At 44.4% G+C, this 25,017-nt stretch overlaps 1 protein-coding gene across 3 annotated transcripts in view; it reads left to right on the forward strand.

Moving 5' to 3' along the window:
• The window catches only part of LOC115143363 (protein NDRG3-like), a 55,408-nt gene that overhangs the window by 28,672 nt on the left and 1,719 nt on the right, over nt 1-25,017 (forward strand). Inside the window, exons 1-13 of one of the 3 annotated variants that reach the window (XM_029683711.2) lie at nt 6,964-7,277; nt 11,978-12,083; nt 12,315-12,498; nt 12,608-12,668; nt 13,953-14,039; nt 14,165-14,221; nt 14,382-14,485; nt 14,609-14,674; nt 14,891-14,942; nt 15,100-15,147; nt 15,278-15,313; nt 15,421-15,472; nt 24,716-24,754. In XM_029683711.2, the coding sequence (XP_029539571.1) occupies nt 7,227-7,277; nt 11,978-12,083; nt 12,315-12,498; nt 12,608-12,668; nt 13,953-14,039; nt 14,165-14,221; nt 14,382-14,485; nt 14,609-14,674; nt 14,891-14,942; nt 15,100-15,147; nt 15,278-15,313; nt 15,421-15,472; nt 24,716-24,754 (943 nt within the window). In that variant the 5' untranslated portion in view covers nt 6,964-7,226. Of the gene's footprint in view, nt 1-6,963; nt 7,278-11,977; nt 12,084-12,314; nt 12,499-12,607; nt 12,669-13,952; nt 14,040-14,164; nt 14,222-14,381; nt 14,486-14,608; nt 14,675-14,890; nt 14,943-15,099; nt 15,148-15,277; nt 15,314-15,420; nt 15,473-24,715; nt 24,755-25,017 lie in introns of those variants that run through there. The other 2 variants (XM_029683709.2, XM_029683710.2) reach the window with 2 other exon arrangements.

Here is a 25,017-nt window from a genome sequence, read left to right on the forward strand (position 1 = left end):
TCTTCCATTGCGACATCGCCGAAGGCCCATCTGCTAGCCCCGGCCCGCTAGCTGTCTGAATCGCCTTGTCTCCAGCTCGCCTAGCGTAGTTGCGACTACTGAATCGGCTCCCTGACTCACCTATCGCTACTCTCTGAACCCTATGATCACTCGGCTACACATGCCTCTCCCTAATGTCAATATGCCTTGTTTATTGCTGTTTTGGTTAGTGATTATTGTCTTATTTCACTGTAGAGCCCAAAGCCCTGCCCAATATGCCTTAGATAGCCCTTTTGTCCCACCCTCCACACATTTGGTGACCTCACCTGGCTTAACTGGTGCCTCTAGAGACAAAACCTCTCCCATCATCACTCAATGCTTAGGTTTACCTCCATTGTACTCACACCCTACCATACCCTTCCTTGTCTGTACATTATGACTTGAATCTATTCTTCCACACCCAGAAATATGCTCATTTTACTCTCTGTTCCGAACGCACTAGACGACCAGTTCTTATAGCCTTTAGCCGTACCCTTATCCTACTCCTCCTCTGTTCCTCTGGTGATGTAGAGGTTAACCCAAGCCCTGCAGCCCCAGCACCACTCCCATTCCCCAGGCGCTCTCATTTGTTGACTCCTGTAACCGTAAAATACTTGGTTTCATGCATGTTAACATCAGAAGCCTCCTCCCCAAATTTGTTTTATTTTCTTCTTTAGCACACTCTGCCAACCCTGATGTCCTAGCCGTGTCTGAATCCTGGTTTAGGAAGGCCACCAAAATCCTGAAATGTCCATCCCCAACTACAACATTGTCCAACAAGATAGAACTGCCAAAGGGGGCGGAGTTGCAATCTACTGCAGAGATAGCCTGTAGAGTTCTGTCATACTATCCAGCTCTGTGCCCAAACAGTTCAAGCTTTTATTCTAATTTGAAAAATCCACCTTTCCAGAAACAAGTCTCTCACCGTTGCCGCTTGTTATAGACCCCCTTCAGCCCCCAGCTGTGCCCTGGACACCATATGTGAATTGATTGCCCCCCATCTATATTCAGAGTTCGTACTGTTAGGTGACCTAAACTGGGATATGCTTAACACCCCGTCCGTCCTACAATCTAAACTAGATGCCCTCAATCTCAAACAAATTATCAAGGAACCTACCAGGTACAACCCTAAATTCGTAACCATGGGCACCCTCTTAGATATCATCCTGACTAACTTGCCCTCTAAATACACCTCTGCTATCTTCAACCAGGATCTCAGCGATCACTGCCTCATACCCTGCGTCCGTAATGGGTCTGCGGTCAAACGACCATACTCATCATCTTCAAACGCTCCCTAAAATACTTCAGCAAGCAGGCCTTTCTAATCGACCTGGCCCGGGTATCCGGGAAGGATATTGACCTCATCCTGTCAGTAGAGGATGCCTGGTTGCTCTTTAAAACTGCTTTCCTCACCATCTTAAATGAGCATGCCCCATTCAAAACATGTAGAACTAAGAACAGATATAGCCCTTGGTTCACCCCAGACTTGACTGCCCTTGACCAACACAAATACATCCTGTTGCGTTCTGCATTAGCATCGAATAGCCCCTGCAATATGCAACTTTTCAGGGAAGTCAGGAACCAATATCCACAGTCAGTTAGGAAAGCTAAGGCTAGCTTTTTCAAACAGATATTTGCATCCTGTAGCACTAATTCCAAACAGTTTTGGGACACTGTAAAGTCCATGGAGAATAAGAGCACCTCCTCCCAGCTGCCCACTGCACTGAGGCTAGGTAACACTGTCACCACTGATAAATCTACGATAATTGAGAATTTCAATAAGCATTTGCCAACAGCTCTGCACCCCCTGCAGCAACTTGCCCAAGCCCCCTCCCCCCCCCGCTTCTCTGTCACCCAAATCCAGACAGCTGATGTTCTGAAAGAGCTGCAAGTGCTGGATCCCTAAAAATCAGCCGGGCTAGACAATCTGGACCCTCTCTTTCTAAAACTATCAGCCGAAATTGTTGCAACCCCTATTGTTCAACCCCTCTTTCGCATTGTCTGAGAAAGCTGTCACGGTCATCCCCCTCTTCAAAGGGGGAGACACTCTAGACCCAAACTGCTATTGTGGGAGCAAATATAACACATAGACAAATGCATAAGATATATAGGATAGCTGGACATACCAAGGCCAGAGGGATATACAAAGGAGGGGGTCAGTCAAATGACTAACTGATGACCAATAGACATAGTTCGCATATTTTTGAGCTAAGTGCAGAGCCAAAACATAGGGCTGTAAAATAGAGGAATGTATAGTATTTTTAGTATAGCTGGACACGCTAGAAACTGAGGAGACACATAGTCTGCTGATCTTAGATAATACACAAACAAAATAATATATTTAGTTAAGTGCAGGAACAAAGCAAGGGTCTTGTCATCATTATAATCTGATGGAAAGCAGGTATGAGCATTATTGAGCTGAACAAGCAGGATGCACGGATTGGAATGTAAACTCATTTTGCATGTGGGATGGGCTCATATGCAATATGTGGATAAATACTGGAGCCAGGGCTCTGGAAAAGCGGTGTGTTCCGCGGACCATCCCGGCTTGCTATACTCTTGTATTAAAAGCAGAATTGATTTCACAAGTTCTGTAATGCGTTGTATTTGATCCGATTCTCCACGACACTATAGACCTATATCCATCCCACCCTGCCTTTCTAAAAATCTTTGAAAGCCAATTTAACAAACAGATCACCGACCATTTTGAATCCCACCATACCTTCTCCACTATGGTTTCCAAGCTGGTCAGGGGTGCACCTCAGCCACACTCAAGGTCCTAAACGATATCATAACCGCCATCGATAAAAGACAGTACTGTGCAGCCGTCTTCAACAACCTGGCCAAGGCTTTCGACTCTGTCAATCACCACATTCTTATCAGGCAGACTCAATAGCCTTGGTTTCTCAAATGACTGCCTTGCCTGGTTCACCAACTACTTCTCAGACAGAGTTCAATGTGTCAAATCAGAGGGCCTGTTGTCAGGACCTCTGGCAGTGTCTATGGGGGTATCACAGGGTTCAATTCTCGGGCAGACTATTTTCTCTGTATACATCAATGATGTCGCTATTGCTGCTGGTGTTTCTCTGATCCACCTCTACGCAGACGACACCATTCTGTATACATCTGGCCCTTCTTTGGACACTGTGTTAACAAACCTCCAAACAAGCTTCAATGCCATACAACACTCCTTCCGTGGCCTCCAATTGCTTTTAAATGCTAGTAAAACTAAATACATGCTCTTCAACCATTTGCTGCCCACACCCGCCCGCCCGACTAGCATCACTACACTGGACAGTTCTGACCTAGAATATGTGGACAACTACAAATACCTAGGTGTCTGGTTAGACTGTTATCTCTCCTTCCAAACACACATTAAGCATCTCCAATCCAAAATGTAATCTAGAATTTGCTTCCTATTTCGCAACAAAGCCTCCTTTACTCATGCTGCCAAACTTACCCTCGTAAAATGTACTATCCTACCGATCCTTGACTTCGGCGATTTTACATAATAGCCTCCAACACTCTACTCAGCAAACTGGATGTAGTCCAGTCAGTAGTCCATCACAGTGCCATCCGTTTTGTCACCAAAGCCCCATATACTACCCACCACTGCGACCTGTATGCTCTCGTTGGCTGGCCCTCGCTACATATTCGTCACCAAACCCACTGGCTCCAGGTCACCTATAAGTCTTTGATAGGTAAAACCCGCCTTATCTCAGCTAACTGGTCATCATAGCAACACCCACCCGTAGCACGCGCTCCAGCAGGTATATTTCACTGGTCATCGCCAAAGCCAACACTTCCTTTGGCCGCCTTTCCTTCCAGTTCTCTGCTGGCAATGACTGGAACGAATTGCAAAAATCACTGAAGCTGGAGACTTATATCAATTCAATTTCAATTCAAGGGGCTTTATTGGCAATGGAAACATATGTTAACTGCCAAAGCAAGTGAGGTAGATAATATACAAAAGTGAAATAAACAATAAAAATTAACAGTAAACATTACACATTCAGAAGTTTCAAAAGAATAAAGACATTACAAATGTCATATTATGTATATATACAGTGTTGTAACAATGTACAAATGGTTAAAGTACACAAGGGAAAATAAATAAGCATAAATATGGGTTGTATTTACAATGGTGTTTGTTCTTCACTGGTTGCCCTTTTCTTGCGGCAACAGGTCACAAATCTTGCTGCTGTGATAACACACTGTGGAATTTCACCCAGTAGATATGAGAGTTTATAAAAAATTGGGTTTGTTTTCGAATTCTTTGTGGATCTGTGTATTCTGAGGGAAATACTGTATGTGTCTCTAATATGGTCATGCATTGGGCAGGAGGTTAGGAAGTGCAGCTCAGTTTCCACCTCATTTTGTGGGCAGTGTGCACATAGCCTGTCTTCTCTTGAGAGCCAGGTCTGCCTACGACGGCCTTTCTCAATAGCAAGGCTATGCTCACTAAGTCTGTACATAGTCAAAGCTTTCCTTAAGTTTGGGTCAGTCACAGTGGTCAGGTATTCTGTGTACTCTCTGTTTAGGGCCAAATAGCATTCTAGTTTGTTCTGTTTTTTTGTTAATTCTTTCCAATGTGTCAAGTAATTATCTTTTTGTTTTCTCATGATTTGGTTGGGTCTAATTGTGTTGCTGTCCTGGGGCTCTGTGGGGTCTGTTTATGAACAGAGCCCCAGGACCAGCTTGCTTAGGGGACTCTTCTCCAGGTTCATCTTTCTGTAGGTGATGGCTTTGTCATGGAAGGTTTGGGAATCGCTTCTTTTTAGGTGGTTGTAGAATTTAACGGCTCTTTTCTGGATTTTGATCATCTTTTGGGTATCGGCCTAATTCTGCTCTGCATGCATTATTTGGTGTTCTACGTTGTACGTGAATGATATTTTAGCAGAATTCTGCATGCAGAGTCTCAATTTGGTGTTTGTCCCATTTTGTGAAATCTTGGTTGGTGAGTGGACCCCAGACCTCACAACCATAACGGGCAATGGGTTCTATGACTGATTCAAGTATTTTTAGCCAGCTCCTAATTGGTATGTTGAATTTTATGTTCCTTTTGATGGCATAGAATGCCCTTCTTGCCTTGTCTCTCAGATCGTTCACAGCTTTGTGGAAGTTATCTGTGGCGCTAATGTTTAGGCCTAGGTATGTATAGTTTCTTTTGTGCTCTAGGGCAACGGGGTCTAGATGGAATTTGTATATGTGGTCCTGGTGACTGGACCCTTTTTAGAACACCATTATTTTGGTCTTATTGAGATTTACTGTCAGGGCCCAGGTCTGGCAGAATCTGTGCAGAATATCTAGGTGCTGCTGTAGGCCCTCCTTGGTTGGTGACAGAAGCACCAGATCATCAGCAAACAGTAGACATTTGACTTCAGATTCTTGTAGGGTGAGGCTGGGTGCTGCAGACATTTCTAGTGCCCGCGCCAATTCGTTGATATATATGTTGAAGCGGGTGGGGCTTAAGCTGCATCCCTGTCTCACCCCACGGCCCATATCTCCCTCTCTAACTTTAAGCATCATCTGTCAGAGCAGCTCACTGATAACTGTACCTGTACACAGCCAATCTGTAAATAGCACACCCAACTACCTCATCCCCATATTGTTATTTATCTTCTTGCTATTTTGCACCCCAGTATCTCTACTTGCACATCATCATCTGCACATCTATCGCTGCAGTGTTAATGCTAAATTGTAATTATTTCACCTCTAAGGCCTATTTATTGCCTTACCTGCCTAATCTTCTACATTTGCACTCACTGTACATAGATTTTTATTTTGTGTTATTGACTGTACGTTTGTTTATGTGTAAATCTGTGCTGTTGTTTTTGTCGCACTGCTTTGCTTTATCTTGGCCAGGTCGCAGTTGTAAATGAGAACTTGATCTCAACTATCCTACCTGGTTAAATAAAGGTGAAATAAAAATACAATAAAAAAAGGTTATCAGGTTTGATAGAGAAGGGGAGACATTTACAGAGAAAGATCTTTGTATCTCTGTATGCACCACTCTCTCACATATACTGACTCCAGTGAATGCATGCATACACGCACACTCACTCATAGACGTGATTTAGAGCAACACGGATTGTTATTACAGTGTAATATAGACATTTGTCAATCTCTTTTGGATACAAATTTCTCTTTTGCAGACCGTCATGGTGATGGTTCTTTGGATGACCATGGGGTCACAGCTGGTTCATTGCGAAGTCGTTATTGAGCAAAATCATTACTGAATGTCTTCTTACTGGAAAATCTGATGTTACAAAATCATATTGGTGCATTAGAAGACCGAGATCATATTGATATTCAATGCAGACCTTCTTCCCTCAGAGCCCAAAATACCTTCAGCAATTTGATGTTTCACTGCCACTGCCATTTGAGTTTTCACTCTGCAACAAGAAGATATTATTTTATCTTCATATGATTAGCCTGGTTGCTCATTGATGACAGGTATAGTGTTTAATCCAATTCTAGCCCACAAATTGAATCAGGATCAGACATTGATTTCAGAGCGCTGCTGCTGCTGAGCTGATGCAGAATTCACTGGAAGGAAGCGGTCAATCGTCAAAGTCAGCATCCCTTCTACAGCACCACTCTCTCTCTCTGTGACGTCAGAGTGCTGTTTGTCTCCTGGGTTGCCTGCATGCCTCCACTTAATACCCCCTCCTCTCTCCTTTCTCGCTCTCTCTTTCTCTCTCTCTCTCTCACTCTCTTTCTCTCTCTCTCGCTCTCTCTCCATCAATCCATCCATCCATCCCCCATCCCTCTCCCCTGTTCTCCTCTAGCTCGCCCCCGTTCTGCCCACCTGACCTGCTGAAATCCAATTAGAATAACTGGTACACAGCCCTGGAAGCACGGATGCGCTGTGCTTACCAATCGCAAATTGCAGTCTCACTCACTCTGTCTCTCCTTCTATCTCCCGTCCTCTCGCTCTGCATCTTTTCCATCCCTCCCACTCTCATAAAAAAAAAAAAAATCTCCTTTCCCTCTTGCTGGTCTAGCTGGTGCAGTTAGACTCTCTAACTCTCCATTACACTCTTGCGCTCACTCTCTCTCTCGCTCTCTCTCTTTCTCTGTCTGTCTCTCTCTCTCTCTTGCTCTCTCACTCTCCCTCCTGCGCTGCCTCCCTCCCTCTCTCCCGCCCTCATTGTGGAGATCTTTAAAGCTCCCAGCAGCACACAGTCCTCTCCTGCCTGGGAAACATGTCAGCCATTCTGGACCTGGACCAGATCGCATGCTCTGGGAATGCAGTGGTGAGTGCGTCTGACTGACACACCTCGCTGGGTTTAGTTTCACGGGGCTGGGTCAGGGTCTGGGTAGAGAGACCCTGGCTCTATGGGAGGGGCTGGTCTCCCTGGCTGGTCGGCAGAATACCTGCCTGCCTAACTGCCTCTTCAGACAGCCAGCTAAGCAGCTGAGCCGTTTCAGTGTGCAGAGAGGTGTTTGTGCGGCTGGACACTGTATTTGTGTGTTTTAGTGCACTTACTGTCGAGACTGTTCGTAATTTGTGTGCGGGGGAGTGCATGTTTGTGTGTGAGTGAGTACGTGTATTTGTGCATGTGTGTGTTTTCAACATAGATGGCATGAATATGTTATTGTGCGTTGTAGGTGCATGTCAATATAATGGCATGAAATATGAATGTGCGTAAGTGTTCAGGAGTCTGAGCATACAAGAGAATATGGGTATGTGTCTGTCTGTCTGTGTGTGCTCGTCTCTGCACATACTGCATTTTTTTGTGTCTGTTTGCCAGATCGTGAAGAAGAAATAGCTATTTTCTCTGTACAGATCAGTGGTGACAGAGACCAGCTAAACAGGCCTTGCGATCCCTGTGTATGTATCCATATGAACTGCAACAGTCTGACAGTGAAAATGAATTGATCTTTCACCCACATAGCAACAACAGATGTGCAGTCTGAAAGATATCCCACAAGTGCCTTTCCAGGCTAAATGCTGTTTTCAACCCCCTGACATAGACAGGCTCTCTCTGGTCTTGAATTGCCAAAATAAAGGAAACACCAAGTTAAAGGGTGTCTTAGGGTGTTGGCCCACCATGAGCCAGAACCGGTTCAATGCGCCTTGGCATAGAAGTGTCTGGGACTCTATTGGAGGGATGCGACACCATTCTTCCATGAGAAATGCCATCATTTGGTGTTTTATTGATGGAGGTGGAATACGCTGTCTCAGGCGCCCCTCCAGAATCTCCCATAAGTGTTCAATTGAGTTGAGATCTGGTGACTGAGACACACAGACACACACCATTGGCAGGAATAGGTGAGGCATGACACATTACTCTGCCTTTTCACTTTCCCTCACCTTTTCCTTCTCTCTCTCCTCACCCTCTGTCTCCTCACCATCTCTCTCCTCCTCCCTCCTCCTCTGTCTCCCTTTCCTCATTATTTCCCTCTTTTCCTTCTCTGTGTGACTGTGTTTCCATCTTTGGCAAATTCCTCTGGGTGTCACTGCAGACACCTCTCAGCTTAGCCCTCAGCTTAGTCTGTTATAGATCATTATCAGCCATCTCTGACCATACACAAACCTAAACCCCACATTAGCATTCTCCTCCACATTCTATGAAGTTTGTCTAAACCCCCATTGCAGAAGCCTAGTTCCACTGTTGTTAATTAAGGGTAAAAGGGTCGCAGCAGCCATTGCAGTGCTCACTACTCTTCCCCCTCCCTGTCCAGGCCAGCAGCCCCACCCCAGGTCTGTTTGCGTCTGAGGCTCAACTGCTGTGTGTGTGTGTGTGTGTGTGTGTGTGTGTGTGTGTGTGTGTGTGTGTGTGTGTGTGTGTGTAAAGGGATAAAGGTGAAGGGAAGAAGCAAAACAGAGTGTGAGCATGTCTTTATCCTAGAAAGATCAATACTACCCAAGGAGAAGGATCTGAGGTACACTACATGACCAAAGGTATGTGGGCACCTGCTTGTCGAACATCTCATTCCAAAATCACGGGCATTAATATGGAGTTGGTCCCCCCTTTGCTGCTATAACATCCACTCTTCTGGGAAGGCTTTCCACTAGATGTTGGAAAATTGCTGCAGGGACTTGCTTCCATTCAGCCACAAGAGCATTAGTGAGGTCAGACACTGATGTTGGGGGATCAGGCCTGGCTCGTAGTCAGCGTTCCAATTCATCCCAAAGTTGTTTGATTAGGTTGAGGTCAGGGCTCTGTGCAGGCCAGTCAAGTTCTTCCACACCAATCTCGAAAACCACTTCTGTTTGGACCTCTCTTTGTGCACGAGGGCATTGTCATGCTGAAACAGGAAAGGGCCTTCCCCAAACTGTTGCTACAAAGTTGGAAGTGCAGAATCGTCCAGAATGTCATTGTATGCTGTAGCCTTAAGACTTCCCTTCACTGTAACTAAGGGGCCTATCCCGAACCATGAAAAACAGCCCCAGCATTATTCCTCCTCCACCAAATGTTACAGTTGGCACTATGCATTGGGGCAGGTCGTGTTCTCCTGGCGTTCACCAAACCCAAAATGTGTCTGTCGGACTGCCAGGTGGTGAAGCGTGATTCATCACTCCAGAGAACGCGTTTCCAATACTCCAGAGTCCAATGGTGGCAAGCTTTAAACCACTCCAGTCGACGCTTGGCATTGCACATGGTGTGCGGCTGCTCAACCCATTTCGTGAAGCTCCCGACAAACAGTTCTTGTGCTGACGTTGTTTCCAGAGGCAGTTTGGTACTCGGTAGTGAGTGTTGTAAGCGAGGACAGAATATTTGTACGTGTTTCAGCACTCGGCGGTCCTGTTCTGTGAGCTTGTGTGGCCTACTACTTCGCAGCTGAGCCATTGTTACTCCTCGAAGTTTTCACTTCACAATAACAGCACAGTTGACCGGCTCTAGCAGGGCAGAAATATGACGAACTGACTTGTTGAAAAGGTGGCATCCTATGATGGAGCCACGTTGAAAGTCACTGAGATCTTCAGTAAGGCCATTCTACTGCCAATGTTTGTCTATGGAGATTGCATGGCGGTGTGCTTGATTTTATACACATGTCAGCAAAGGGTGTGGCAGAAATAGCCAATCTACTAATTTGAAGGGGTGTCCACATACTTTTGAATATATAGTGTAGATGACTGGATCTGAGGCAGATGACTGGATCTGAGGCAGATGACTGGATCTGAGGCAGATGACTGGATCTGAGGTAGATGACTGGATCTGAGGTAGATGACTGGATCTGAGGTAGATTACGTGTTTAACTTAACTTCTGGGGACCAGAAGTCCCCACAAGAATAGTAAACTAACAAAAATGTTACCAACTGGGGACATTTTGTTAGTACCCACAAGGTCAAATGCTATTACTAGTTGGAATTTGGGTTCGGGTTAGAATTATGTTTAGGGTTAGGATCTAGAGTTAGGTTCATGTTTAGCGTTAAGGTTAGGTTTTGGGGTTAGGGTAAGGGGTAGAGTTAGGTTTAGGTTTAGGGTTAGGGGTTAGGGAAAATAGCATTTTGAATGGGACTGAATTGTATGTCCCCACAATGTTAGTTTTCCAAGACTGTGTGTGTGTGTGTGTGTGTGTGTGTGTGTGTGTGTGTGTGCACGTGTTGTTTCAATTTTTAAAGGTTCTCTTATTTTTTATAGTACGTTCGTATGTACAACAGATAATAGTAAAGGCATTAACCTGTTGCATGTGTCTTCATGTTTCTGTTCTGCTGTTTGTGTCTACACTCCGTGGGTGTCTGGTCGATTATTACTGCATGTACTTGTCTCTGTCATTTCATTGAAGTCTTAATCTGACAATAACCTCATATTAGTGCATTTTAAAGCATAGAAAATGGCTGGTATGTCTGATTGAGATATCAGACAGAGATACTGCTGCCTTGTCCTTGACAGGAAGGTTTAACCTTCACCGTCTCCAGAGGAACTTTGATAGCCACCATTCTCATTTCTAAAATGGTGCCTGCTGCAGTATTCCCAGCCCTGATTCTGAGCAGAGGAGGCTCCCCCCTCTCTCTCTCTCGCTCTTTCTTTATTATTGATGACCACTGGGCCCTGAGACTAGGCCCAGCACTCCCTCATGCTATTAAACACACACCCACACTCAGATACGCAGTCCCAAGTCATGCCGACCTTGCGCCGCGTTGTGGTGTGTGACGTCAGCAGATACTTCTGTCACGAGTCTAGAAAGGTCCAGGATAGGTCTGTAGAACGTTTGGAGGCGCGCCAGGGAATGATGCTGTTATTTTCTTGGTGTGTTACATCCCTTCCTGTTTCAAGTCATGATATCGATGAAGCTCAATTTGCCCCACTCACCAAGACTCATTTACACTGACAACTTAATGCACAGACTTGGAATCATAATGTTATGGATGTCTGTAGTCTCTTATAAAGACATTACCACACAGAGAGAGGCATGGAGAGAAGTGAAGGCAGCTTCAGTGTCTGAATTTTAATAGCGGAGGGTTTACTCCTCCCTGCAGTGGCAGCTTTCAGAGAAGGCGATGATTCTAGATTTTTGCGCAGTCATATCTCGGGAGCAGTGCATTTTAAAATCTCCAAGGGAACCAGCTGATCCTCTGCCCGGTGCTAACTCTCAGCTCTTCCTTGTCCCATCTCAGAGGGCTCTGGAAAGGAGACAGGAAGCTCTGTAGTCTGTACACACTCAGTCATAAGTACTCACACATGATTGGATTTTCAATTTGTTTGGCATTTATTGTCTTTCTCATATCTGATTAATGATGTAGTAAGCTATTATTAGAATATGATCCATAAATCTCTGTCCACATCCCACCCACTCCAGAGCCCCCAACACAGACCCAGAGGCTCTTTGTGTAGATTGAAAAGATTGGATATGGAAAAACAATATATATTTTTTTAATGTTCTAGACCTCAAGGGCCTATTGGGTCTGTCTCGCCACCAGGATGTCTCCCTCCCTACTTCCATACTGTTTACATCTGTCTGCCTACACCCTGACCTATCTGTTCTCCTCTCTGATTGGCTGCAGGAGCATGATATCGAGACTACCCATGGTGTGCTCCATGTGACCATGAGGGGCGTTCCCAAGGGCAACCGGCCAGTCATCCTCACCTACCATGACATCGGCCTCAACCGTGAGTGTGCACGATTAACCCGTATAGCATTATCTAAGATGCAGTGTGGTTCTAAACATGTAACATAACTTCTATGAGTAATGCTTTAGGTTTATGCCATGGATCTGTGTTTGATGTATGATATGTACAGATTTGTGCCGTTCTTGTGTATCTTGTTTCTAGATGTATTTGATTCTTTATCTCTTATGAATGGGTTTGCATTGCTATCTTTTTGTTCCCCTCTCTGTACAGATAAGTCATGCTTCAACACGCTGTTTAACTTTGAGGACATGCTGGAGATCACGCAGCACTTTGCTGTGGTCCATGTGGACGCCCCTGGACAGCAGGAGGCGGCACCACCCTTCCCCACAGGGTACCAGTACCCTACTATGGACGAACTGTCTGAGATGCTGCCCTCGGTTATGACTCAGCTCAAGTGAGTGACATGGACATTGACCAGTTGACTCATTAGGTGGTGATGGATAGACTGTAATGCCAGTAAGTTGGTGTTGCTGATGGTGTGATCTATTTCCTGGTGTCCACAGGGTGAACAGTGTGATTGGGATTGGCGTGGGAGCAGGAGCCTACATCCTATCCCGGTTTGCAGTAAGTCTACGTAACACTGACAGCAGCTCTCTCATCTGTCCATTTTAATTTTCTAAATCTCCTGTCTCTCTCATTCTGGTCTATTACAGAGGTTGTTTGTCAGTCTGTACATCAGTGCTTCACATCCAACCCATGCAGCAGCATTTCACCAGTCCTCTTGTTTATTATTAACCTTGCCATTCTGAGGGAGGTGAATCACCTTGTTTTACTCTCGATCTCTCACTGTCCCTCTCGTGTTCTTCCTCTTTCTGCACTCAATGCCTGTTTGTTTTTTAGCTCTGCTGAATTCTCTCTCTACAAGAGAGCAGAAAGAGCACGTAGAGAAGGAGTAGAGAGAGAGAGCACTGAAAGATGGAGGAGGAGGGGGGTGTTGGGGTGGAATTAGTCTGGATGATTTAGGAATCACAGAGTTGGATGTTCCTCTGGGGGTCTGCTCTCATTCAGAATTAATGAGGAAAATTAGATTTTCAAATTCCATCAGTTGGAATGAATTGGAAACAAGTTAGATTGGTAACAACTGTTGCTGCATTTGATTTAAAAAAGGACAAGCTTTCAGAGAAGTTGATGATTCTAGATTTTTGCACAGTCATACCTCGGGAGCAGTGCATTTTAAAATCTCCAAGGGAACCAGCTGATCCTCTGCCCGGTGCTAACTCTCAGCTCTTCCTTGTCCCATCTGAGAGGGCTCTGGAAAGGAGACAGGAAGCTCTGTAGTCTGTACACACTCAGTCATAAGTACACACACATGATTGGATTTTCTATTTGTTTGGCATTTATTGTATTTCTCATATCTAATTAATGATGTAGTAAGCTATTATTAGAATATGATCCATAAATCTCTGTCCACATCCACCCACTTCAGAGCCCCCAACACAGACCCAGAGGCTCTTTGTGTAGATTGACAAGATTGGATATGGAAAAACAACATATATTTTTTTAATGTTCTAGACCTCAAGGGCCTAGAAGTCCATTTATAAGGGTCACATAGTTGGAGGTTCTTCTGGACGTCTGCTCTTATTCTGAATTAATTAGACTTTCAAATTCCATAAACGCAGTTTCAGGTAACCAGCATCTCAGCAGCCTCTGTTGATACATCTGGCCTGTCTTGAAAATGACAAAAGCTTGTAGCATTCTGAATGCAGTTATAATAATGCCAATCACTACATCTCCCTAAGATGTTCATCATCATCATTCCTTCCTTATTATACCATTTATGAAGACTGGTATGCTCTATACTACTTCAGCTCATGTTGGGCACTGACATGTTGTTCCTCTCGCCTGCAGCTGAACAACCCTGCTCTGGTAGAGGGCCTGGTTCTGATCAATGTGGATCCGTGTGCCGAGGGATGGATCGACTGGGCTGCCTCCAAGGTCAGTAGTTCTCTAACCAATCACCCATCTTTGAATGCAAAGCCATAGATCCTTGTGATCTCCCAGAAGACTGCCACTTTAGCTATGCCTTATTTATAGACCTTGTCCTGTTTTTTTCTCAACAGCTCTCTGGGTGGACCAGTAACATTGTGGACACGGTGATGGCTCATCACTTCAGCACTGTAAGTATGATGGGTTGGCATCTGCCCATCTTTGACTAGGAGTTCCATTCACCTTTGATAACCTGGTTTGAAAGTGAACATTTGTATAGTTTTAAAAGTGATATAAGACGACATCATGATACCATCCACACACATTCTGACGCCTTGTGTGTCCTTCCAGGATGAGCTGACAGACAACCAGGAGCTGGTCCAGACCTACCGCCTTCACATCGCCCAGGACATCAATCAGGACAACCTGGCCCTCTTCTGTGCCTCCTACAACGGGTACGCTGGGCAGGAGTGGAGAGGGGGCAGGGATTCACTCCTGCCCACCATAGTCGTTGGCTCTACTACTGGCTGGATGAATGTGGCTTTAACCTTGTCTTTTTTTTCCTTTTACAATAACAGTCGTCGGGATCTGGAAATCGAGAGGCCAGTCATTGGTCTTAATGAGGACACAGTGAACACACTGACGTGAGTTTCAACTGGTTTTACTGTATTTTCGGCAGAATGCAGAGGCGTCATGCCGATAGGGGGCACAGGGGCCCAGATTTGTCCTGTTTAAAATAATAATAATAATACAATAACTAAATACTACTAGCCACCTAGCAGCCTCCGATGTTTGGGGTGAATGGCACTACTGGCAGTATGCATTTGTATGCTCAAGCAGAACCTCCTCTTCCCCTCCAGGTGCCCTTCTCTGTTGGTGGTTGGAGACACATCTCCTGCAGTGGAGGCAGTGGTGAGTTAGTTAGGGTGGTTGTTGTTTAGCTTGTGATTATAGATCATGCACTTATACATCCTTGTGCATATATAGTAGGATGATGGAACTACATGTTGAATATCAGTTCCTTTATGTAATGAATTATGTTAATTTACTCTCTTTAAACTTGTTTCAGGTGGAGTGCAATTCCAGGTTAAATCCAACCAAGACTACACTGTTTAAGGTTAAGTGAAGCATGTTATATTCTGTGTGTGTTATGCATTTTCCTCCTGAATAATCAATATTATATGCTAAGCTATTGCATCATGTGTAGCGACTCAGAAGTTCTCTCCTTCTCCCTCTTCTCTCTGTAGATGGCTGATTGTGGAGGCTTACCTCAGGTTGTGCAGGTGAGGTTTGATGATCTGAAAGTTAATATATGCTAATATAGCTTTTTAAATCATTGTCATAAAAATATATATTTTTGATAACTAACTTACTGTAATCTCCTCCACAGCCAGGGAAACTGGCAGAGGCCTTCAAGTACTTTGTTCAGGGTATGGGTTATAGTAAGTATATAACTCTCTTACTTTTCTTTGTAAATGTGTGATCTCAATAACCACTCCTTTCTAGCATACAAAAAATATATATATACACTGCTCAAAAAAATAAATAACACATCCTAGATCTGATTGAATGAAATATTCTTATTAAATACTTTTTTCTTTACATAGTTGAATGTGCTGACAACAAAATCACACAAAAATTATCAATGGAAATCAAATGTATCAACCCATGGAGGTCTGGATTTGGAGTCACACTCAAAATTAAAGTGGAAAACCACACTACAGGCTGATCCAACTTTGATGTAATGTCCTTAAAACAATTCAAAATGAGGCTCAGTAGTGTGTGTGGCCTCCACGTGCCTGTATGACCTCCCTACAACGCCTGGGCATGCTCCTGATGAGGTGGCGGATGGTCTCCTGAGGGATCTCCTCCCAGACCTGGACTAAAGCATCTGCCAACTCCTGGACAGTCTGTGGTGCAACGTGGCGTTGGTGGATGGAGCGAGGCATGATGTTCCAGATGTGCTCAATTGGATTCAGGTCTGGGGAACGGGCGGGCCAGTCCATAGCATCAATGCCTTCCTCTTGCAGGAACTGCTGACACACTCCAGCCACATGAGGTCTAGCATTGTCTTGCATTAGGAGGAACCCAGGGCCAACCGCACCAGCATATGGTCTCACAAGGGGTCTGAGGATCTCATCTCAGGCTACCTCTGGCGAGCACATGGAGGGCTGTGCGGCCCCCCAAAGAAATGCCACCCCACACCATGACTGACCCACTGCCAAACCGGTCATGCTGGAGGATGTTGCAGGCAGCAGAACGTTCTCCACGGCGTCTCCAGACTCTGTCACGTCTGTCACATGTGCTCAGTGTGAACCTGCTTTCATCTGTGAAGAGCACAGGGTGCCAGTGGCAAATGTGCCAATCTTGGTGTTCTCTGGCAAATGCCAAACGTCCTGCACGGTGTTGGGCTGTAAGCACAACCCCCACCTGTGGACGTCGGGCCCTCATACCACCCTCATGGAGTCTGTTTCTGACCGTTTGAGCAGACACATGCACATTTGTGGCCTGCTTGAGGACATTTTGCAGGGCTCTGGCAGTGCTCCTCCTGCTCCTCCTTGCACAGAGGCGGAGGTAGCGGTCCTGCTGCTGGGTTGTTGCCCTCCTACGGCCTCCTCCGCGTCTCCTGATGTACTGGCCTGTCTCCTGGTAGCGCCTCCATGCTCTGGACACTACGCTGACAGACACAGCAAACCTTCTTGCCACAGCTCACATTGATGTGCCATCCTGGATGAGCTGCACTACCTGAGCTACTTGTGTGGGTTGTAGACTCCGTCTCATGCTACCACTAGAGTGAAAGCACCGCCAGCATTCAAAAGTGACCAAAACATCAGCCAGGAAGCATAGGAACTGAGAAGTGGTCTGTGGTCACCACCTGCAGAACCACTCCTTTATTGGGGGTGTCTTGCTAATTGTCTATAATTTCCACCTGTTGTCTATTACATTTGCACAACAGCATGTGGAATGTATTGTCAATCAGTGTTGCTTCCTAAGTGGCCAGTTTGATTTCACAGAAGTGTGATTGACTTGGAGTTACATTGTGTTGTTTAAGTGTTCCCTTTATTTTTTTGTGCAGTGTATAAAAAGTCTCTCTCTCTCTCTATATATATATATATATATATATATATATATATATATATATATAAACAAAATGGGGAAAAAAATCCAGAAAATCACATTGTAGGATTTTTAATGAATTTATTTGCAAATTATGGTGGAAAATAAGTATTTGGTCAATAACAAAAGTTTTTCTCAATACTTTGTTATATACCCTTTGTTGGCAATGACAGAGGTCAAACGTTTTCTGTAAGTCTACACAAGGTTTTCACACACTATTGCTGGTATTTTGGCCCATTCCTCAATGCAGATCTCCTCTAGAGCAGTGATGTTTTGGGGCTGTTGCTGGGCAACACGGACTTTCAACTCCCTCCAAAGATTTTCTATGGGGTTGAGATCTGGAGACTGGCTAGGCCACTCCAGGACCTTGAAATGCTTCTTACGAAGCCACTCCTTCGTTGCCCGGGCGGTGTGTTTGGGATCATTGTCATGCTGAAAGACCCAGCCACGTTTCATCTTCAATGCTGATGGAAGGAGGTTTTCACTCAAAATCTCACAAAACATGGCCCCATTCATTATTTCCTTTACACGGATCAGTCGTCCTGGTCCCTTTGCAGAAAACAGCCCCAAAGCATGATGTTTCCACCCCCATGCTTCACAGTAGGTATGGTGTTCTTTGGATGCAACTCAGCATTATTTTTCCTCCAAACACGACGAGTTGAGTTTTTACCAAAAAGTTCTATTTTGGTTTCATCTGACCATATGACATTCTCCCAATCTTCTTCTGGATCATCCAAATGCTCTCTAGCAAACTTCAGACGGGCCTGGGCATGTACTGGCTTAACTTCTTGCGTCGAGCCATCCCGGTTCCGGGATCGTGACTACAGCCTCAAGCCATTACCATAACGCAACGTTAACTATTCATGAAAATCGCAAATGAAATGAAATCAATATGCTAGCTCTCAAGCCTTTTGTTAACAACACTGTCATCTCAGATTTTCAAAATATGCTTCTCAACCATAGCAAAACAAGCATTTGTGTAACAGTATTGATAGCTAGCGTAGCATTTAGCGTAGCATTTAGCGTTAGCATTCAGCAGGCAACATTTTCACAAAAAACAGAAAAGCATTCAAATAAAATCATTTACCTTTGAAGAACTTCGGATGTTTTCAATGAGGAGACTCTCAGTTAGATAGCAAATGTTCAGTTTGTCCATAAAGATTCTTTGTATAGGAGAAATCGCTCCGTTTGGTACATCACGTTTGGCTACCAAAAAACCCAGAAAATTCAGTCATCAAAACGCCAAACTTTTTTCCAAATGAACTCCATAATATCGACTGAAACATGGCAAACGTTGTTTAGAATCAATCCTCAAGGTGTTTTTCACATATCTCTTCGATGATATATCGTTCGTGGAAGTGTGCTTTCCCCTCTGAATCCCATGGGAAAATGCCTGCAGTTGAAGATTACGCACCAATTTAGACAAAGGACGCCGGGCGGACACCTGGTAAATGTAGTCTCTTATGGCCAATCTTCCAATGATATGCCTACAAACACGTCACAATCCTGCAGACACCTTGGGGAAACAACAGAAAGGGCAGGCTCATTCCTGGCGCATTCACAGCCATATAAGGAGACAATGGAAAACAGAGCCTAAAAAATTCTGCTCATTTCCTGTTTGAAGTTTCATCTTGGTTTCGCCTGTAGCATCAGTTCTGTGGCACTCACAGATAATATCTTTGCAGTTTTGGAAACGTCAGAGTATTTTCTTTCAAAAGCTGTCAATTATATGCATAGTCGAGCATGTTTTTGTGACAAAATATTGCGCTTAAAACCGGGCACGTTTTTTATCCAATAAATGAAATAGCGCCCCCATAGGTTGAAGAGGTTAAGCAGGGGGACACGTCTGGCACTGCAGGATTTGAGTCCCTGGCGGCGTAGTGTGTTACTGATGGTAGGCTTTGTTACTTTGGTCCCAGCTCTCTGCAAGTCATTCACTAGGTCCCCCCGCGTGGTTCTGGGATTTTTGCTCACCGTTCTTGTGATCATTTTGACCCTACGGGGTGAGATCTTGCGTGGAGCCCCAGATCAAGGGAGATTATCAGTGGTCTTGTATGTCTTCCATTTCCTAATAATTGTTGATTTCTTCAAACCAAGCTGCTTACCTATTGCAGATTCAGTCTTCCCAGCCTGGTGCAGGTCTACAATTTTGTTTCTGGTGTCCTTTGACAGCTCTTTGGTCTTGGCCATAGTGGAGTTTGGAGTGTGACTTTTTGAGGTTGTGGAGAGGTGTCTTTTATACTGATAACAAGTTCAAACAGGTGCCATTAATACAGGTAACGAGTGGAGGACAGAGGAGCCTCTTAAAGAAGAAGTCACAGGTCTGTAAGAGCCAGAAATCTTGCTTGTTTGTAGGTGACCAAATACTTATTTTCCACCATAATTTGCAAATAAATTAATTAAAAATCCTACAATGTGATTTTCTCATTTTGTCTGTCATAGTTGAAGTGTACCTATGATGAAAATTACAGGCCTCTTTTTAAGTGGGAGAACTTGCACAATTGGTGGCTGACTAAATACTTTTTTGCCCCACTGTATATACTTTTTATATATATATATATATATTGACTCTGGCCACTTTACTCTCTGGAACGTTACTCTTATTGATTATCCACTAACAAGCTGTTGTACGTATTTGTGGTTAAGATCTGTGCTCTCTATGTATTTCCTGTTGACGTGAGAAAAATAACAACATTGCTCAATTAAGTATTGTTTTCATCACGGTTTCCCCATGAGCTTTTGCTAGAGCCCCTCCTGGGTTTGGAGTGTAGCCAGTAGTTTCTGAAAAGACCCTCTGTTTGTCACACTGGTCACGGAGAGGAGGCCGCGCCTCACAGCTGCCAATTCCTCTTTCATCTTTGCAGTGTTGCATAGCCTCAGTTGTCAGTAGGTGAGAAATTGTGATTGTATCATGAATGACTTGCACCAAAGACATACTGAACAGCAATTGACTTTCCTGTTGAATTCTGCGTGGGAGAGACTCTCGACTTGCCTGGTGTACTTTTCTTTTTTACCCAAACTGTTTAAGATGCATCTCCTCCTGTGACACAAAGCAAAGCGCAGACTTAAACAGGCTCTATGTACTCTATAAATCTCAAATTACCTTAAAATTGACAGCATCTGAACATGCCTTACTATCAGCAATTTCCCCTTATAGAATGCTAGCACAAATTATGGTTTAGTCAGGAATAGCCATGGACCAAAAGAGAAAAGCTCACTTTTTGAAAGATGAGATCATGGCGATGGTAGAGGAGATTGAAGACAGGCAACACGTATTATTCAGTGGACTAAACAGTGGGTTGACAAACAAAGCCAAACGGGTAGCTTGGGAGTGTGTCACCGCTGCAGTGAACGACGTGGGGCAGCAAGACAGAACTGTGGCTGATGTAAAAAAGAAATGGTCTGACCTTAAACTGCAAGGGGAAAAACAATTAGCCATACATAACCAGCAGGAAAATCACTTAGGTCAAGTCCAGACTTTTTTCATTTGTAACATTTTTATTTCACCTTTATTTAACCAGGTAAGTTCTCATTTACAACTGCGACCTGGCCAAGATAAAGCAAAGCAGTGTGACAAAAACAACAACACAGAGTTACACATGGAATAAACAAGCGTACAGTCAATAACACAATAGAAAAAGTCTATATACAGTGTGTGCAAATGCGTGAGGAGGTAAGGCAATAAATAGGTCAAAGTAGCGAAGAAATTACAATTTAGCAAATTAACACTGGAGTGATAGATGTGCAAATGATGATGTGCAAGTAGAAATACTGGTGTGCAAAAGATCAAAAAAGTTAATAAAAACAATATGGGGATGAGGTAGGTAGATTGGATGGGCTATTTACAGATGGGCCGTGTACAGCTGCAGCGATTGGTAAGCTGCTCAGATAGCTCAAGCTTAAAGTTAGTGAGGGAGATATGTCTCCAACTTCAGCAATTTTTGCAATTCGTTCCAGTCATTGGCAGCAGAGAACTGGAAGGAAAGGCGGCCAAAGTAGGTGTTGGCTTTGGGGATGACCAGTGAGATATACCTGCTGGAGCGCGTGCTACGGGTGGGTGTTGTTATGGTGACCAGTGAGCTGAAATAATGCGGCGCTTTATCTAGCAGAGACTTATGGATGACCCGGAGCCAGTGGGTCTGGCGACGAATATGTAGCGAGGGCCAGTTGACGAGAGCATACAGGTCGCAGTGGTGGGTGGTATATGGGGCTTTGGGGACAAAATGGATGGCACTGTGATAGACTGCTATTCAGTTTGCTGAGTAGAGTGTTGGAGGCTATTTTGTAAAATCGCAGAAGTTGAGGAACAATAGGATAGTCCGTTTTACGAGGGTATGTTTGGCAGCGTGAGTGAAATAGTATTTTTTGCGAAATAGGAAGCCGATTCAAGATTTAATTTTGGATTGGAGGCAGCGATCGGTAGAAAAGCATGCATTTAGTTTTACTAGCGTCTAATAGCAGTTGGAGGCCACTGAAGGAGTGTTGTATGGCATTGAAGCTTGTTTGGAGGTTTGTTAATTAACACAGTGTCCAAAGAAGGGCCAGATGTATACAGAATGGTGTCGTCTACGTAGTGGTGGATCAGGGAATCACCCGCAACAAAAGCGACATCATTGATATATACAGAGAAAAGAGCCCAAGAATTGAACCCTGTGGTACCCCCATAGAGACTGCCATAGGTCCGGACAACAGGCCCTCCGATTTGACACACTAAACTTTATCTGAGAAGTAGTTGGTGAACCAGGCAAGGCAGTCATTTGAGAAACCAAGGCCATTGAGTCTGCCGATAAGAATGCGGTGATTGACAGAGTCGAAAGCCTTGGCCAGGTCGATGAAGACGGCTGCACAGTACTGTCTTTTATCGATGGTGGTTATGATATCGTTTAGTATCTTGAGCGTGGCTGAGGTGTACCTGTGACCAGCTCGGTAACCGGATTACACAGCGGAGAAGGTACGGTGGAATTCTAAAAGGTCAGTGATCTGTTTGTTAACTTGGCTTTCAAAGACTTTAGAAAGGCAGGGCAGGATGGATATAGGTCTTGTAACAGTTTGGGTCTAGGGGTTAGGGGTTGCAACAATGGCAACGGATAATTTTAGAAAGAGAGTGTCCAGATTGTCTTGCCCAACTGATTTGTTCGGGTCCAGGTTTTGCAGCTCTTTCAGAACATCTGCTATCTAGATTTGGATTAATGAGAAGCTGGGGAGGCTTGGGCAAGTAGCTGCGGGGGGTGCGGAGCTGTTGGCCGGGGTTGTGGTAGCCAGGAGGAACGCATGGCCAGCCGTAGAGAAACGCTTCTTGAAATTCTCGATTATCGTGGATTTATTGGTGGTGACAGTGTTTCCTAGCCTCAGTGCAGTGGGCAGCTGGCAGAAGGTGCTCTTATTCTCCATGGACTTTACAGTGTCCCATAACTTTTTGGAATTAGTGCTACAGGATGCAAAGCTAGCCTTAGCTTTCCTAACTGACTACGTATATTGGTTCCTGATGTCACTGAAAAGTTGCATATCACAAGGGATATTCGATGCTAATACAGAATGCCACAGGATGTTTTTGTGCTGGTCAAGGGCAGTCAAGTCTGGGGTGAACCAAGGGCTATATCTGTTCTTAGCTCTACATTTTTTTAATGGGCATGCTTATTTAAGATGGTGAGGAAAGCACTTTTAAAGAGCAACCAGGCATCCTCTACTGACAGGATGAGGTCAATATCCTTCCAGGATACCCGGACCAGGTCGATTAGAAAGGCCTGCTTGCTGAAGTATTTTAGGGAGCGTTTGACAGTGATGAGGCAGTGATCGCTGAGATCCTGATTGAAATCAGCAGAGGTGTATTTGTAGGGCAAGTAGGTCAGGATAATATCTATGAGGATGCCCATGTTTACGGATTTAGGGTTGTACCTGGTGGGTTCCTTGATCATTTGTGTGAGATTGAGGGCATCTAGTTTAGATTGTAGGACTGCCGGGGTGTTAAGCATATCCCAGTTTATGTCACCTAACAGTACGAACTCTGAAGATAGATAGGGGGGGGGCAATCAATTCACATATGGTGTCCAGGGCACAGCTGGGAGCTGAGGGCGGTCTATAACAGGCAGCAAAAGTGAGAGATTTATTTCTGGAGAGATTAATTTTTCAAATTAGAAGCTCGAACTGTTTGGGCATAGACCTGGAAAGTAAGACAGAACTTTGCAAGCTATATTTGCAGTAGATTGCAACTCCTCCCCCTTTGGCAGTTCTATCTTGACGGAAAATGTAGTTGGGGATGGAAATCTCAGAATTATTGGTGTCCTTCCTAAACCAGGATTCAGACACGGCAAGGACATCAGGATTGACGGAGTGAGATAAAGCAGTGAGTAAAACAAACTTAGGGAAGAGGCTTCTGATGTTAACATGCATGAAACTAAGGCTTTTTCGATTGCAGAAGTCAACAAATGAGAGGGCATGGGGACACACAGGGCCTGGGTTAACCTCCATATCACCCGAGGAACATAGGAGGAGTAGGATGAGGGTACGGCTAAAGGCTATCAAAACTGGTTGTCTAGTACATTGGGGACAGAGAATAAAAGGAGCAGATTTCTGGGCGTGGTAGGATAGTTTCAGGGCATAATGTACAGACGGGTATGGTAGGGTGCGGGTACAGTGGAGGTAAACCTAGGCATTGAGTGACGATAAGAGAGGTTTCATCTCTGGACGCACTAGTTATGCTGGGTGAGGTCACCGCATGTGTGGGAGGTGGGACAAAAGAGGTATCTGAGGCATGTTGAGTGGGACTAGGGGCTCTGCAGTGAACTAAAACAATGATAACTATCCTAAACAATAGTATACAAGGCATATTGACAGAGAGAGATATAAAGCGAGGCGTAAAGCAATCACGTGTTGATTGGGAGAGCTAGCTAAGACAACAACTACTTTGCGTAGAGATAAGATCATTTCCACGTCAAAGTGAGGTTTTATTTAAAAAACTACTTATACGTGGTTTTCTGCGTAAGTCATACTTAAGATCAAAATTGATCGTAAGTCTGTTTTATAAATGAGGCCCCAGCACAGTATTTCTATGGTAGTAGGCTCTTCTGTTTCCTCCCCCAGCCTTCCTCAGTGGGAGCACAGAATCACTCCCTGCAGAGGAAATGTCACAGCCAGATTAGAGTTGATTAAAGCCTCTTCTCATTTAGAGAAGGATTCCGAATAGAAATAACAACTCATCATGACATCAAACACCTTTCTGTGGTTACAGTTTCTCACAGTCGTGTAGCACAATAGTTATCAAGACGACATATTTACATAACAGTGTGAATGAGACGAGATGCTGTTTATCTTTCATCATCATCTTAGTATGAGTAATTCTGCTTTGTCCCTTTGGGCTATCTCTGTCTCTCTCCTACCTACCCCAGATATAATCAGACCCGGGAAGAACACATTTTTTCTTTCCTTTGTCTCTGTGGTATACAGCAGTTGTCTTTCCCTTAAAAAAATACTTGTATTCATTACCTGCTCTTTCATGAACCTTACTCCCTTTCAATATGTTCTCCTTTCTTCTTCTTTCAATCCTTTCCTCCCTCCATCAATGCTAACAGTTCCCTACGTTCTTCTCAGTCACCTGAGCAACGAATCAGGTACCAGGTTTTAAAGCAGTAGCAGTTGTATACCAGTTGGCCTCGTACCAGTCTCCATTCAGCCTAACACACATTAGATGAATGTCAAGGTATGCTCAGAAAGTCATGACATATTGGTATTTTCAGCCATCTGTATTGTTCAATTAAGTGGAGAACTGTCTGCATACTTTGACATTTTGTTAGGTGGTTATGTTGCTCCTGTAAACATCGATTTACTTCTGACTGCCCTAAGTTTGATATGTTTTTCTTAATTTTGCCTTAAT

This window comes from Oncorhynchus nerka, linkage group LG15 (assembly GCF_034236695.1).
Source record: "Oncorhynchus nerka isolate Pitt River linkage group LG15, Oner_Uvic_2.0, whole genome shotgun sequence".
Taxonomy (NCBI): Eukaryota; Metazoa; Chordata; class Actinopteri; order Salmoniformes; family Salmonidae; genus Oncorhynchus; species Oncorhynchus nerka.